At 50.1% G+C, this 13,531-nt stretch overlaps 3 protein-coding genes across 4 annotated transcripts; all 3 read left to right on the top strand.

Moving 5' to 3' along the window:
* The first annotated feature begins 19 nt into the window (after positions 1-19).
* On the top strand, positions 20-1,202 carry uqcc6 (ubiquinol-cytochrome c reductase complex assembly factor 6). 2 transcript variants are annotated; one of them, XM_076028841.1, is made up of 3 exons: positions 20-387; positions 612-778; positions 862-1,202. In XM_076028841.1, exons 2-3 carry the CDS (start codon positions 671-673, stop codon positions 982-984), a joined length of 231 nt encoding a protein of 76 aa, XP_075884956.1. In that variant the 5' UTR covers positions 20-387; positions 612-670; the 3' UTR covers positions 985-1,202. The 2 variants fall into 2 exon arrangements, with proteins under 2 accessions (XP_075884956.1, XP_075884955.1); XM_076028840.1 differs by having other exon boundaries at positions 23-387; positions 618-778.
* A 1,043-nt stretch (positions 1,203-2,245) lies between these two features.
* Positions 2,246-5,923, top strand: samm50 (SAMM50 sorting and assembly machinery component). The gene is made up of 15 exons (XM_076028836.1): positions 2,246-2,402; positions 2,778-2,888; positions 3,004-3,105; positions 3,193-3,280; positions 3,374-3,480; positions 3,575-3,705; positions 3,881-3,968; positions 4,086-4,214; positions 4,450-4,521; positions 4,601-4,687; positions 4,925-4,995; positions 5,078-5,145; positions 5,231-5,377; positions 5,458-5,599; positions 5,772-5,923. Exons 1-15 carry the CDS (start codon positions 2,382-2,384, stop codon positions 5,815-5,817), a joined length of 1,410 nt encoding a protein of 469 aa, XP_075884951.1. The 5' UTR covers positions 2,246-2,381; the 3' UTR covers positions 5,818-5,923.
* Positions 5,924-6,947: 1,024 nt separating this feature from the next.
* Positions 6,948-13,208, top strand: api5 (apoptosis inhibitor 5). The gene is made up of 14 exons (XM_076028842.1): positions 6,948-7,247; positions 7,943-8,104; positions 8,214-8,307; positions 8,390-8,455; positions 9,022-9,173; positions 9,588-9,794; positions 9,890-9,994; positions 10,265-10,354; positions 10,514-10,695; positions 11,596-11,689; positions 11,763-11,819; positions 11,904-11,986; positions 12,079-12,221; positions 12,643-13,208. The coding sequence occupies exons 1-14, from the start codon at positions 7,179-7,181 to the stop codon at positions 12,726-12,728; spliced, it is 1,590 nt and encodes a 529-aa protein (XP_075884957.1). The 5' UTR covers positions 6,948-7,178; the 3' UTR covers positions 12,729-13,208.
* Positions 13,209-13,531: the final 323 nt, after the last annotated feature.

Raw genomic sequence — 13,531 nt, forward strand, 5'->3', positions numbered from 1 at the left:
TTTTACTGCTCCATCCCGATCACATACAGTAGAGGGTGACAAATCCCCTCCCAGTAAAACCAGCGGCACCGGTTGAACTAGTAGAAGAAAAGTTGAGCGGAAGGTCGTCCGGTATGTTGATCACTTGTCCCGAAACTGAAGTTACTGACGCAGCACGGACGGATGGAAGAAAGCCGGTGGCACTCTTCCATCAGTGAATATTCCGCGACCGTGTGACTGACAGTGGATTCTCGTCTCGGACAGCAGAGTGAGCGCTCGCTACCTCAGTACGATCTTGGAACCAAGCTAACCCGCAGCTAGCTGGGACGCAGGCTGCTGTCAGTGAGCTGCTTCAACATGCTTCCTGCTTTTAGACTCTGGTGACGTGACGGTGTGCTTCCCTCTTAGGTAAGGTGTTGGTGACATCACAATGGCCTCTACTGTCTTGCTTGCCTGTGTTCAGATGTAGTTTTGATACTGCTTTACCCACAGTAGCTAAACCACAGGCTAACAAGCAGTTCGGTGACTCTGAGGGCAGAGCTGCGTTCAAGAGGGCAGCGTTCCACTTTGTTGCTGCTGCTCGAAGTTCGCCGTCAAGGATGTTCTCATGTGTGACTTGTGTCGTCTCTCAGTTTCAGGTTCTCCTCACAGTCCAGGTTCTCCTCACCCTCTCAGGGTCCAGGCCGTCAAGATGCCGGCAGGTGTGTCATGGGCCCGCTACCTGAGGATGATGGGAGCCAGCGTGCTGGCCATGTTCGCGGGAGCTCAGGTGGTCCATCAGTACTACCTGCCTGACCTGGTGAGCTCTCCTGCGGCGACCCTGCTTCACCCCCTCCTCCTCGACCGCAGGTGTTGACGCTGCTCCGTTGTGTGTTATTTCAGAGTATCCCTGAGGTTCCGCCCAAACCCGGAGAGTTGCGGACTGAACTGAGAGGATACAGACTCCGGGAGGAGGCCATCGCTGCCGCCGCACAGCAGCAGGAGTCTCAGCAGAAAACCGAATGATGGAGAGAAAGACTGTATCACCATCATCATCATCATCATCATCATCATCCTGCGTCCTTACCTACTCAGAAACATGTTGATGTGGTGTGACACTGGAAATGTGCACACAGGATTTTCAAATCGCAAAGTCGACTTGAGTCTGAGGACTGAGATCTAGGTGAAAATATTAATTTAAGGCTTTTGAAATAAAATTTAAAATGTTCGAGAAAGCCTCTGAATTGAGGAAGTGTTGTGTGATTGTTAATCCGAGATTATGAATTGTGTGTGTCATGGAATTTCTCAGAGCATCAATCAATCATTCACATCATCACAACCACCTTTTTTGTCACTGACAATAATCTAGGTTTTAAACCTGTAGACACATCAGGAAACTCTGGTTGATGAGGGATTTGGTCCTGCTAGAGTTCAGTTGAAGCTGAAGGCATCATCAAATCTGTGTCTCCAGTTTCCTTTTCACCGTCCACCACTCCAATACATACAACCCACAAATGGAATGACTTCATCTTTAGAGCACAAACCAAAAGTTGTATTCACAACATAATTCACACAATAGTGCAAATAAAGGTGGTTTAGAGGTATTGAACTTTTCTTGGTTAATAGATTTGTGAGAAGGACGTGACTTTTAAAATTTGCAAAGGTCAGTTGGAATATAATCTGTAGATAGTTCTAACTTCCATAAAGACTCTTGGAATTTCTCCCCAATAATGTATATTTGCAATGTCAAAAATAAGCCCCTTTATTATTTAAAGAAACACTTGTGCTGTCACCTCACAGCAGGAAGGTCGTGGGTTCAATACCAAGCTTGGGGTCTTCCTGTATGGAGTTTGCATGTTCTCCCTGTGTCTGTGTGAGTTCTCTGTGGGTTCTCCGGCTTTCTCCCACAATCCAAAAACATGCATGTGAGGTGAATTGGGAACTCTAAATTGACCATAGGTGTGTGAGTGTGAATGCTTGTTTGTCTGTGTGGCCTTGTGAGGAACTGGCGACTTAAGAGAAGTTTCAGAAGAGTCTTCACACACAGCATCTAACTCTGGGCCAGTAGAACCGTCCTGGTTCCACTGAACAGCTCCAGTCTGGAGGAAACCAACACTATCTCCTTGTTCCTTATTTCCCTGTTTTTCTTCCCACTTTATTTTGTGAAACACTGAATTGTCCTCGTTCATGATATATACAAACACCACCACCAGGACACCTCCGCCGTTTCTGAGCGTCGTTGGAACACAACCACAGTTGCCGCCTTGAATGCGCGGCAGTTGGGGGCGTGATTAGGAAATGACGTATCCCGCCCGCCAGCGTTGGAGCGGCGCCGCTGGAGGTGAAAGACGTGACCGACCGCGCTGCTCTCCGCCCGGGGACGCCTCCTGCGTGTCGCCGTTGTTCGCGCTCCGGAGCTCAACATGGGCGCCGTGCACGCCCGGGTAAGATCGTCCGGGGGAGGGGGGATCCCTCGGGAGGGGCGGGGGGAGCGCGCGGGGCTGGCTGGAGTGACGTCAGCAGCTAGACATGGCGTCTGAGGCAGGAGATGATTAGCTTCAATAGACTCAGATTAGCCTCCGCAGGCAGCAAGTGACCACGTGATGTGCTAATGACAGCAAACACTGCAGCGGGTGGTCGTGGCCCCGCCCCTTGATAGCTTCAGATTTCACAGACAGTTTGGACCGCAGCATGAATGGGTGAACGTCACCAGCATGACGTCATGTCTCTGTCGGGGTTAGGCCGTTGATCCCGGAAGTAGCCATGCATGGGGCTGTGTGGTCAACAGGAAGTAGCTGTGACTCTGTCCCCTCTTGCAGAGCCTGGACCCGCTGCCCATGCAGGGGCCTGAACTGGGCTTCCAAGCTGATGATGTTGAGGCTCCCGGGGTGGAGCAGGAGTCCAAACAGGAGGTTCTGGAGAACAAGAGTGTAAGAACAGGAAGTGCTCCACTTGTGTTTCTGCCCTCAACTTCAAGTCAAGCTGTGAAACTCAACAGAAAGTTGGCCCTCTGTCTCAACATGTTCCTCTGGTTCCTGTCTTAAGGTGGTGGTCCAGCGGGTTCACATCGATGGCCTCTCCAGAACCAAGGAGGACCTCCTGACTCATGAAATCTCAGGAGTGTTCCTTGCAAAGAACCTCATCGAGGTAGGTCCATCAGGTCCATTCGCGACGTGTTGCAGTTGTAAGCCTGAAGGTCTATAGCACCAAGACCAGGGTCCTTCTGTTCTTCAGGTAATGAGAAAATCTCACGAGGCACGAAAGAAGCTGTTGCGCCTGGGAATCTTCAGAAAGGTGGAGGTCGTCATCGATACGTCACGAGGTAGCCTAGCTTCTCCACCTTCAGGTGGTCCCAGCGGACGTTCCGACCCAAAGTGAAGGTTCCTGTGTTCTTGTTCCTTTATTTCCTCCTGAGGCGACAACGCTCTCCCCAACGGCCTGGACGTGACGTTCGAGGTGACGGAACTGCGGCGGCTCACGGGAAGTTACAACACCATGGTGGGAAACAACGAAGGCAGTATGGTGAGCTGCACGTCTCGGACCTTCTCAGCATCACCACTTTTCCCCCTGGTGGCCACTGGATCCGTGGGGGCTCAGCTGTCTGCTGCTGTTCTAGGTTCTGGGCCTGAAAATGCCAAACGCCTTGGGTCGCGCCGAGAAGGTGACCTTCCAGTTCTCCTATGGAACCAAAGAGACGTCCTACGGCCTGTCCTTCTTCAAGCCGCAGCCAGGACACTTTGAACGCAGGTGTGTGTGTGTGTGTGTGTGTGTGTGTGTGTGTGTGTGTGTGTGTGTGTGTGTGTGTGTGTGTGTGTGTGTGTGTGTGTGTGAGAGAGAGACATGACATGACAAAGAAACTCAGTGACCTGTCAGATGTTGAAGTACCTCCACCGACCTCAGCAGCTCCTCCTTCTTCCTACAGTCTGTCTCTGAACCTGTACAAGGTGACTGGACAGTTTCCCTGGAGCTCGCTGAGGGAGACGGACCGAGGAGTCTCTGCAGAACTCACTGTAAACACACACACACACACACACACACACACACACACACACACACACAGTTGAGCTGTCAAGTTGCATGTGTGCCTGTGTTAAACGCTAGCCTGTTGTCTTGGCTCTGCCCCCTAGTTTCCCCTGCTGAGGACCAGCCAGACGCTGAAGTGGGAGGGGGTGTGGCGAGAGCTAGGCTGTCTGGCCCGGACCGCCTCCTTCGCCGTTCGCCAGGAGAGCGGACACTCCCTCAAGTCGTCGCTCTCGGTGAGGTCCTCCTGACAGCCTGCAGTGCGCATCAAGTTAAATCCAGTTGGAGCCTGTGGTGTGACCAGTAGTTAGACCTGCGAGTAGATTGACCACTGGTTTTACCAGTGGTGAGGGCCACTGGCATGACTACTGGTGTGGCCAGTGGTTAGGGCCACTAATTTGGCCAAAGGTTTATATATATATATAATATTATCCAGTATTGTAATCAATGGTTTGCCGTCTCCCTTGCCAGCACGCCATGGTAATCGACACCAGGAACTCATCCATCTTACCCAGGAGAGGCGGCCTGCTGAAGATCCACCAGGTTTGCAGCTCGCCTTAAACGGACTCAGGCAGATACTGGCGCTGGTTGGTCTCCAACTTGTGCTGCTGTGGTTCTCCAGGAACTGGCGGGGTACACCGGAGGAGACGCCAGCTTCCTGAAGGAGGACTTTGAGATCCAGCTCAACAAAAGCCTCTTCTGGGACTCGGTAAGACCCCCTGTGTTACTTCATGGATATGTTCCTGAAGTCATTTAAGGAGGGTTTAAAACCGTCCAATCAGCAGTCTGCCTGTCTACTTCGTGTTTGCTCCTCAGCGCGAAAAGGACAAACTGTTAATCTGAGGACAAATGTGTATGAAGCGAGTCGCCCCCTGCTGTTTTAGCATTAACATCGGTCTTATGGTCAACTGTGACGCTCAGCCAAGTCCTGGGTCTCCTCCTCCAGGTGCTCTCTGCCTCCCTGTGGGGTGGACTGCTTCTTCCTATCGGGGACCGGCCAACGACCATTGCCGACAGGTATAGGCCCAGCTCTCCCCATCCAAACACCTGCTTCTCAGACGACGGGTTCTAGAGCAGCCTCTGTTGTTGTCTGTTGCAGGTTCTACCTCGGAGGTCCGACCAGCATCAGAGGCTTCAGTATGTACAGTCTGGGTCCACAGAGCGAAGGTCAGGTCCTGCTTCATGAGGACGGAACCACTCTGGGAGGTGAATTGGGTTCTGATGTTCTGTGCTGGCGGTTCTGGTGTGGCAGGAGACTACCTGGGAGGGGAAGGCTACTGGGCTGGGGGTCTGCACCTCTACACCCCGCTGCCCTTCAGACCCGGCCGGGGAGGCTTCGGCGACCTCTTCAGGACCCACTTCTTCCTGAACGCGGGGAACCTCTGCAACCTCAACTACGGTGAGTGGCGGACTTACGGCCGGCCCAGGTGTTGTCGAGTGGGCGGAGCTCAGACTGAGTCATGTGCCGGTGTTCCTCAGGTGAAGGTCCGGGAGCTCACCTGAAGAAGCTGGCCGAGTGTATCCGCTGGTCCTACGGCCTGGGTGTCGTACTGCGTTTAGGGAACATTGCCAGACTGGAGCTGAATTACTGCATTCCCATGGGGGTCCAGAGTGGAGACAGGTGGGTTTGGAACCAGTAGGTGACTCACCTGGTGGGTCAGAACCAGGCCGAGGTGAGCTAGAGCAGGTGACGATGTTGCAGGAAGACGTCGGCTAGCTAACTGACATACAGCAGAGGCCTGCAGGTGTGTTGTGAGTCTTTTACCTGAGCAGGTGTGTCGTGCTGTGTGCAGGATATGTGACGGGGTCCAGTTTGGTGCAGGAATCCGCTTCCTGTGAGGTTGTGCTCGGGGCCAGAACTCCCTGCGACTCCAGCGCCGTCCGTCAGAGAGCAGCTTGTACAGACTCGTCGTTGATGTTGTATCAATAAAGAAAGTGAAAGTGATTTTTCCTCCTCAGTTGTGATTGTGAAGCTGAACGTTCAAACTTCCACACACACCACAGTCCCCCGCATCAATGACTTTACATCAACTTTTGATCCATCCATCAAACTGATGCTGAGCTATTGACCCGTTCATTCTTACTGCCACTACTGCTTCTACAAAAAAAAAAAAAAAAAAAAATTAAGAAGACTTGGCACAATGGCACAGTGGTTATCCCTGCCATATCACACCAAGAAGGTTTTGGGTTCCATTCCGGGCCTGGGACCTTTCTGTGTGGAGTTTGCTTGGTCTCCCTGTGTCTGCGTGGGTTCTTTTCCGGCTTCCTCCCACAGTCCAAAAGCATGCATGTAAAGTGAATTGGAAACTCTAAATTGTCTATAGGAGTGTATGTGAGTGTGAATGGTTGTTTGTCTCTATGTGACCCTGTGATGAACTGGCAACTTGTCCAGGGTGTCACCCTGCCTTTGCCCTGTGACAACTGGGAGAGGCTCCAGCAGACCCCCCTGACCCAGAGCTCAGGAATAAGCGGGTATTGAGGATGGATGGATGGTCGATGTGCGTTTGCATTTGAAAGATTTTTGAGATAGACACATGAGTGTAGCGGACCGTTTTTCATTTTTTTTGGGGTCAAATTTTCAGGGCCTTGCACCTCTAATGTTAATATTTTTACTACTGCTACTACTACTACTACTACCACTACATTACCGTGTAATGATGATTGTAGCAATAGAAACAGCTACCATAAAGTTCTAGAAATGTTCCGTTTATAATTACTATAATTTAAACTTTTTTATTTCTGCAGTGAATCTGTTTCTCATTCTGTCTTTGAATACATTCATGTCCCTTTCAGTTGGAAATGGAAGATATATTCAATAAATGTTACAGTCAAAGACCATATCAGGGGAAATGTTTCGGGAGAACGTGTGAACCGGCGGCGGCGGCGGCGGCTGTACGCGGGCAGCCCGGATGGTCATGTGTGCCATCGTTCTCTTTCGCGGTTGGCTGGCGCTGCGCACGCGCCCTCGTAAATGTTCTTAGCATTCTAGCCTAGCACGCTCGATCGCGGGGGAAGGTAAACCCGAAGCACGGTGTCGGTTCCCGGGTTTCTGGATCTTTCCTATCCCACCCCCCGGACTCAGGAGAAGTGTGCCGCGGTGGGCCGGCGCTGTGCTCGGCTTAGACGGCTACAGTCACCCGGGAGGGTTCCAGTTTCTCGGCTCCAGTTTTCAGTGAGAGCGGCTCCCTGGACCCACGCCGATGGCGGTCACTATCGAGGACCTGTACCGTTGTTACGGGGTGCTGGCCGACGCCAAGGACCCGAGTCAGGTCGGTGGAGGCCCCCGGGGCCTGTCTCTGCTTCAGTCGGTAACACGTCTCAATCTTTAGCAGGTCGTTTTCCCGCCTCGGCTCGGATATTTCTTGACTTAGACAGCGGAAAGAACAGCAGCGGCCGTGGCTAAGCTAGTTTCGCTACTAGCTAGAGCGGGAACGGCGCTAGCGTTCACGGCCTCACGATGGCGCTGCCGTGTATTTCTTTTCCAATTCTACAGTCAATTCTACTTATTTAATTTTTTGCTATTTTACTCATATTTAATATAGGATAAATAGTGAATAAATAAGTTCTAAATCCATGTCTGCTATTGTATGTATGCCTATCCTTAGGCTTTATCTACTTTTCTAAAGACTTTTTTGAAATCAGCGTTCTGTTAATGAGGAAAATATATCAATAAAATAAAAAAATAAGGGGGGTAAATTTGTTTACTTCCTATACCTTAGTTTAAAAGTTAAGTAGCTACAGAGTGAGAAAAAAAAAATCCTGACTGGAGGACAAGGTGCATCAGTTGATAATTGTCATAATAGGTGAGTAATAGAACTGTGCGTGTGCGCACGCGTGCGTCATTGTCTTGTTTTTTTTTTGTAGTCGTATCGATTTGAATTATTAGTCCACGTCCGTCGTTGTTGCGTTTCTCTGTGTTTACGTGACTGACTTGGGTCTTTCTGACTCCGCCGTGTTTTCGCAGCACAAAGACTCATACCAGGTAATCCTAGATGGTGTCAAGGGCAGCGCCAAGGAGAAGCGCCTGGCGGCTCAGTTCATCCCAAAGTTCTTCAACAGCTTCCCAGACATGGCGGACGGCGCCATCAACGCCCAGCTGGACCTGTGTGAGGACGAGGACGTGTCGGTGAGTCGTGTTATCTGCTGCCCCCAGTGGTGAAAGACTTTGAAAACCGGTCCCACTGTACGCCCATTGATCACGTGACCGAATCCTGCCGTGTTTCTTCTCGTCTCAGATCCGGCGGCAGGCCATCAAGGAGCTGCCGCGGTTTGCCACAGTGGAGAACACCTTCAGGGTGGCCGACATCCTCACCCAGCTCCTCCAGACAGGTGACTCACCTCGGCTGGTTGTAGGCGTGGCCAGGGGGTGCCCTCAGGAAGACCAACACCTGTGTTGTTTTTGTCCTTTCAGATGATTCGGCCGAGTTCAACCAGGTCAACGTGGCTCTGCTCTCCATCTTCAAGATAGAGGCCAAAGGTCAGACACAGCTGAAACTTCCCATCCCGATACCTGAATTTGCATATGTGCCAATACTATCCTGATACCAGATCTGTGTCCTGTAATGGTGTTATTATTATTACTGTTCACTATGTTTGAGTCTGTATGGCAAGTATAACATGTACGTGTGAATTTGCGTATTAATGACGTAGCTTAAAATCTCCTCGTGCTCTTTTGTTTTTCAAACGTTTGATAGCATTAGCGGTATTTTGTAACATCACGGCAAAAACTTTGATTTTGCAAAAACATGCTTTGCGACATTTCGGGTTGGAAAGTATTTCCACACATCAGCAAAATAATTTCTGTAGAAAAGTTGGCTAGTAGTAGCAACAGTGCCGCCACTAATGTACTAGCATGTTAGCTAGCTGCAAAATTTGGAATGGGTTCAGGAAACCCACTCCACATTTTGCAGCTAGCTAGCATGTTAGCGGGCAGGAATCACTCATAGAGTCACTCCAGAAGACTTTGTGGATCATAAAGTATCCGATCCACCTGCTGTGGATGGCGTCCCAGGCTGACGGAGCGACTCCTCCGGCTCGGTCCAGGCACTCTGGCCGGCCTCTTCTCTCAGATCCTGCAGGGCGACGACGTGGTGCGAGAGAGGGCCATCAAGTTCCTGTCCACCAAGCTGAAGACGCTGCCGGAGGACGTCATGACCAAGGAGGTGGACGACTACGTGTTTGCCGAGACCAAGAAGGTGAGAGTTTTTACTGTTGCAGCGCCCCCTGCAGGCGGGTTTGCTGAACCGCCGCAACGCACTCCAGGACTTGTCTAAGCAGCCAATGAAATCGTTTTGTCTCAGGCAGTAATGGAAAGTAACAAAGTACAGATACTTTATCACTGTGCTTTACTTGACTTTACTTAAAATTTCTTTACTTTGGCTCCATGTGTGCACAAATATCTGTACTTTCTACTCCATATATTGGAAAAACATTACTTTTGTGTTTAAAAGTGTCAAAATAAAAGTGTAAAAGAAACACATTTTTTTTACGTTTTACGTTCGTACTGTGGATACTTTTACCACTGGCTTTCAGCAGCAATGGGAAGCAGACCACGGTAGCTTGTTGCAGTGTTATTAGACTCCGCCCCTTTCCTCCCTGTGTGTGTGCAGGTGCTGGAGGATGTGACGGGGGAGGAGTTTGTGCTGCTGATGCGCGTGGTGTCGGGCCTGCGGGCGCTGCAGACGGTGAGCGGCAGGCAGCAGCTGGTGGAGCTGGTGGTGGAGCAGGCCTTCCTGGAGCAGGCGCTGAACCCGGCCGACCCCGACACCGTGGACCGGCTGCTGCAGTGCACCCGCCAGGCGCTGCCGCTCTTCTCCGTGAGTCCTCACTCTTGGTGACTAGTTTCTGTCGGAACCTGGCCTCCTAATGAACTCAGTTGACACCCCCCCCCCCCCTTCTTCCTTCCTTCCAGAAAAATGTCCATTCCACTCGATTTGTCACCTACTTCTGCGAACACGTCCTGCCCAATCTGAGCGCGCTCACCAGCCCCGTCGCCGAGCTGGACATCCAGCTGGAGGTGGGCCACATGTACACACACATGCATACACGTACATTTTCAAGTATTTAAACTTATTTTTTGCTGTTTTACTTTAATTTATTATTATTTATTATTCATACTTCCATTTTTTTAATATTTTTTTTCTAAAAACACTTTTGAAAACGGCTTTCTGTTAACGTGGGAAAAAAAATTCTGATCAATAAAAACCAATAATTGGGTTAAATTTGTTTACTTCATGTACCTTCGTTTGGAAGTATTAATTCGCCGTGTGTGTGTGTGTGTGTGTAGGTGCTGAAGCTGATGGCTGAGATGAGTCCGTTCTGTGGAGACATGGAGAAGCTGGAGGCCAACCTCAACATGCTCTTCTCCAAGCTGCTGGTGAGGACTCACTCTCGCTGTAATCCTGTCAGTCTAGTCTATCCTCTCAATCTAACTGGAGATGTTGAGGACTTGCCTCCTTCCTGGCAATGGTCCTTTTTTTTTCTTTTTTGATTTTAATAAAGTATTTGATTGGTCTGTTTTGCGCCTGTGATGCAGGAGTTCATGCCCCTCCCCCCCGAGGAGGCGGAGAACGGCGAGAACTCGGCCAACGAGGAGCCCAAGCTGCAGTTCAGCTACGTGGAGTGTCTCCTCTTCAGCTTCCACCAGCTGGGGAAGAAGCTGCCCGACTTCCTGCTGGAGAAGGTGGACGCCGAGCGCCTCAAGGACTTCAAGATCAGGTGAGGGAGGGCGGGATTTATATCTGTGGCGGGCCGCGCGTTTCACGCCTGGGCCATCAGTGCCGTCATATTTAGTCCACCCTTAATGAATATACCTTATAATATCATCAATGTAACACAGTGGCTTGAGAATCCATAGAGAATCACGCTTGCACATGAACTCACCTTCATATAGGTGACCTAGTTGAGCAAACCTTGGTTTCCATAGCGTTAAATCATAGTTCAGACGAAGTAACTAAGGCCACTGATGCTGTCATGTGGCATCATGTCCTCTCGATTTTACGAGATTCCTCAGCAAAGTTTTAAGAAGTCCACCAAAAGTACTCTGAGCTTTAACTCTTGTCCAATAAACTCCTTCTTGTTGCTGATTTGTACGAGACCAACAAGACGACAACAAAGCAAACAGTCGAACTATGAAGTTATTAAACAATTGGACACGGTGGCATCGCGGCTGCGCCAGTGCGCCACGGCATTTAAATTTAAATTGCAGATGATTGGGCAACTAAATCTTTATCTTCTCCTTCAGCCGTCCTGGGTTCAGTTAAGCCTGGAAGGTTCTCAGGGCTCATCCAATCGCAGGACGCATACGTGTGAAGTTCGGCATAAAGCAGTCAGCTGGCCTTGGCATCGCAACTGCTGGTGGTCCGTTCACTTACAGCGAACAGGAGCCTGAAATATGATTGGATAAAAACTCTACTGTAATATGCAGCAATGGAAGCAACGGAAACCAAGTGGATAATATATGATGTGGAAAGAGGCGACTATGGAAAGAACTTTGGATGGTTAGACCATCGGTGAAGGCCTAGCTGGCCCTGAATGCCCACCACTGGGTTTATATCTGTGGAACACCTGAGACTCACCTGGCCTGAACCGCTCCTCTCTCCACCCCCTGCTGGACAGATTACAGTACTTCGCCAGAGGCCTGCAGGTGTACATCAGGCAGCTGAGGGTGGCTCTGCAGGGGAAGACGGGCGATGCCCTGAAGACTGAGGAGGTAAGCACACCATGAAGAAGAACTTTGACCAGCCTGAACCTTCTCTGATCACCATTCTCTCCACACTGAGCAGAACAAGATCAAAGTGGTGGCGCTGAAGATCACCAACAACATCAACGTGCTCATCAAGGTCGGTGGGCCACCGCAGCCAGAAGTCAGGAGGTTGGTTCATTGCGTGATGGTTCCTCATCTTCTTCTTCTGTCCCTCCACCAGGATCTCTTCCACAACCCGCCGTCCTTCAAGAGCACCGTCACCCTCTCCTGGAAGCCCGTCCAGAAGCCCGAGGCCCAGCAGCCGTGAGTCTCCCCAACCCCTGGTGGTCCTGGGTCTTCTCTCTCCATGTCCTCCAGCTTCTCATCATCTCTGTCCTCTCCTCTGCCGCGTGCAGGCCGAAGCGCCAGGCCGCCGATCCCGTCGTGTCTCCCACAAGCGCCAAGAAACAGCTCCCCCCGCAGCCTCGGAGGGGAGCCCAGCAGATCTACAACCCTCCCAGCGGCAAGTACAGCGCCACCATCGGCACCTTCACCTACGGTGAGACGCACCTTCTCTTTCTTCTCATTCTTATTCTCTTCTTTTTTCTTCTTCCCTTTTCTATTTTCGTTTCTTTTTGTCTTATTTTCTTCTAATTTACTTACTTTCTTCTCCACTTCTTCCTCACTTCTTACCATTTTCTTATTATTATTATTGTCATTTTTACAGTCATCATTATTGTTACTAGTAGCAGTGTTGTTGTTGTATTGTCATGATGATCCCATCTGCCCTGACTGTCACCCTGCTGTTGCTAGCAAACTAAGCTAATGAAGAAAACAGTCGGACTCAAAAAGCGTCCACCAGCTGGTGACATCGACTGATGTCATCAAATCACCTGACATCAGTCGATCTTTATTCATAAAGCGCTAAATCGCATCTAAAGGCGTCACATGATGTTTTTACTTTTGGTCTTGGTCTCCAGAGCAGCGCGGTGGCTTCAGAGGTGGAAGGGGGCGTGGCTTTGGAGCCAGAGGAGGGCGTGGCCGAGGCCGGGGCCGGATCTACTGAGAAGAAGCTCCGCCCATGTCGGTGTCTCCACAGCAACAGAACTGCTCTCAGTCTTTCTTTTTGTTTTTTTTTTCTGTTTTTTTTTGGTTTGTTTTTTTTACTCTGGTCTCAACACCTGCTCTCTGCTGCCCCCTGTCTGATCTTCTCCAGCGGGGGGGGGGCTGCAGTCTGGACTCCGCCCTGTCTCCCCCCCCCCTCTCCCACACACACACACACACACACACACACACACACAGTCTTTTTATTGTTTCCGCTGGCGGCTGTTGGGCCGTACCCTAGATGTTGTCTCTTCATTTTAATTCAGTGTGTATTTTTGTAGAACACCGGACGGGTTGTAGGAAAACATGAAAAGATCCTTTTGCTTTATCCTTTTTATTATTATTTAATCTGTTTTATATTGTAGCTTTAGTTTAATCTGCCACTTTGTAAGAAATGATGACGATTCAGTGGGTTTTTATCATAAACTTGTATGACGTCCAATCGGTGGTCTCTGCTCTTCACTGGCACACATGTTGGTTCAGACCTCTAGTGGCACCAGAACCAACACACACACGCACACGCACACACACACACACACTAGACCCTGGCTCAGTGATGTGAAAGATTTCACTCTCAACAGTCCTGCAGCGGATAATGAATCCATCTGGTTCAGTTTTGAATGATTTCAGAGGCACAAGGTTAAAAGGGCAAAAATTCTTCTGCTACATTGACCTGAAATAAAAATAAAAAGTGGTCGAGGTTTTCTGTGGTTCACACTGAACCGGTCAATAAGCTCCACGCCGATTCTCAATCAGAACTTTGGC

The sequence above is a fragment of the Nelusetta ayraudi genome, unplaced genomic scaffold, assembly GCF_046127955.1.
Source record: "Nelusetta ayraudi isolate G7.1 ecotype Tasmania unplaced genomic scaffold, CSIRO-AGI_Nayr_v1 ptg000026l, whole genome shotgun sequence".
In the NCBI taxonomy this organism is placed as follows: Eukaryota; Metazoa; Chordata; class Actinopteri; order Tetraodontiformes; family Monacanthidae; genus Nelusetta; species Nelusetta ayraudi.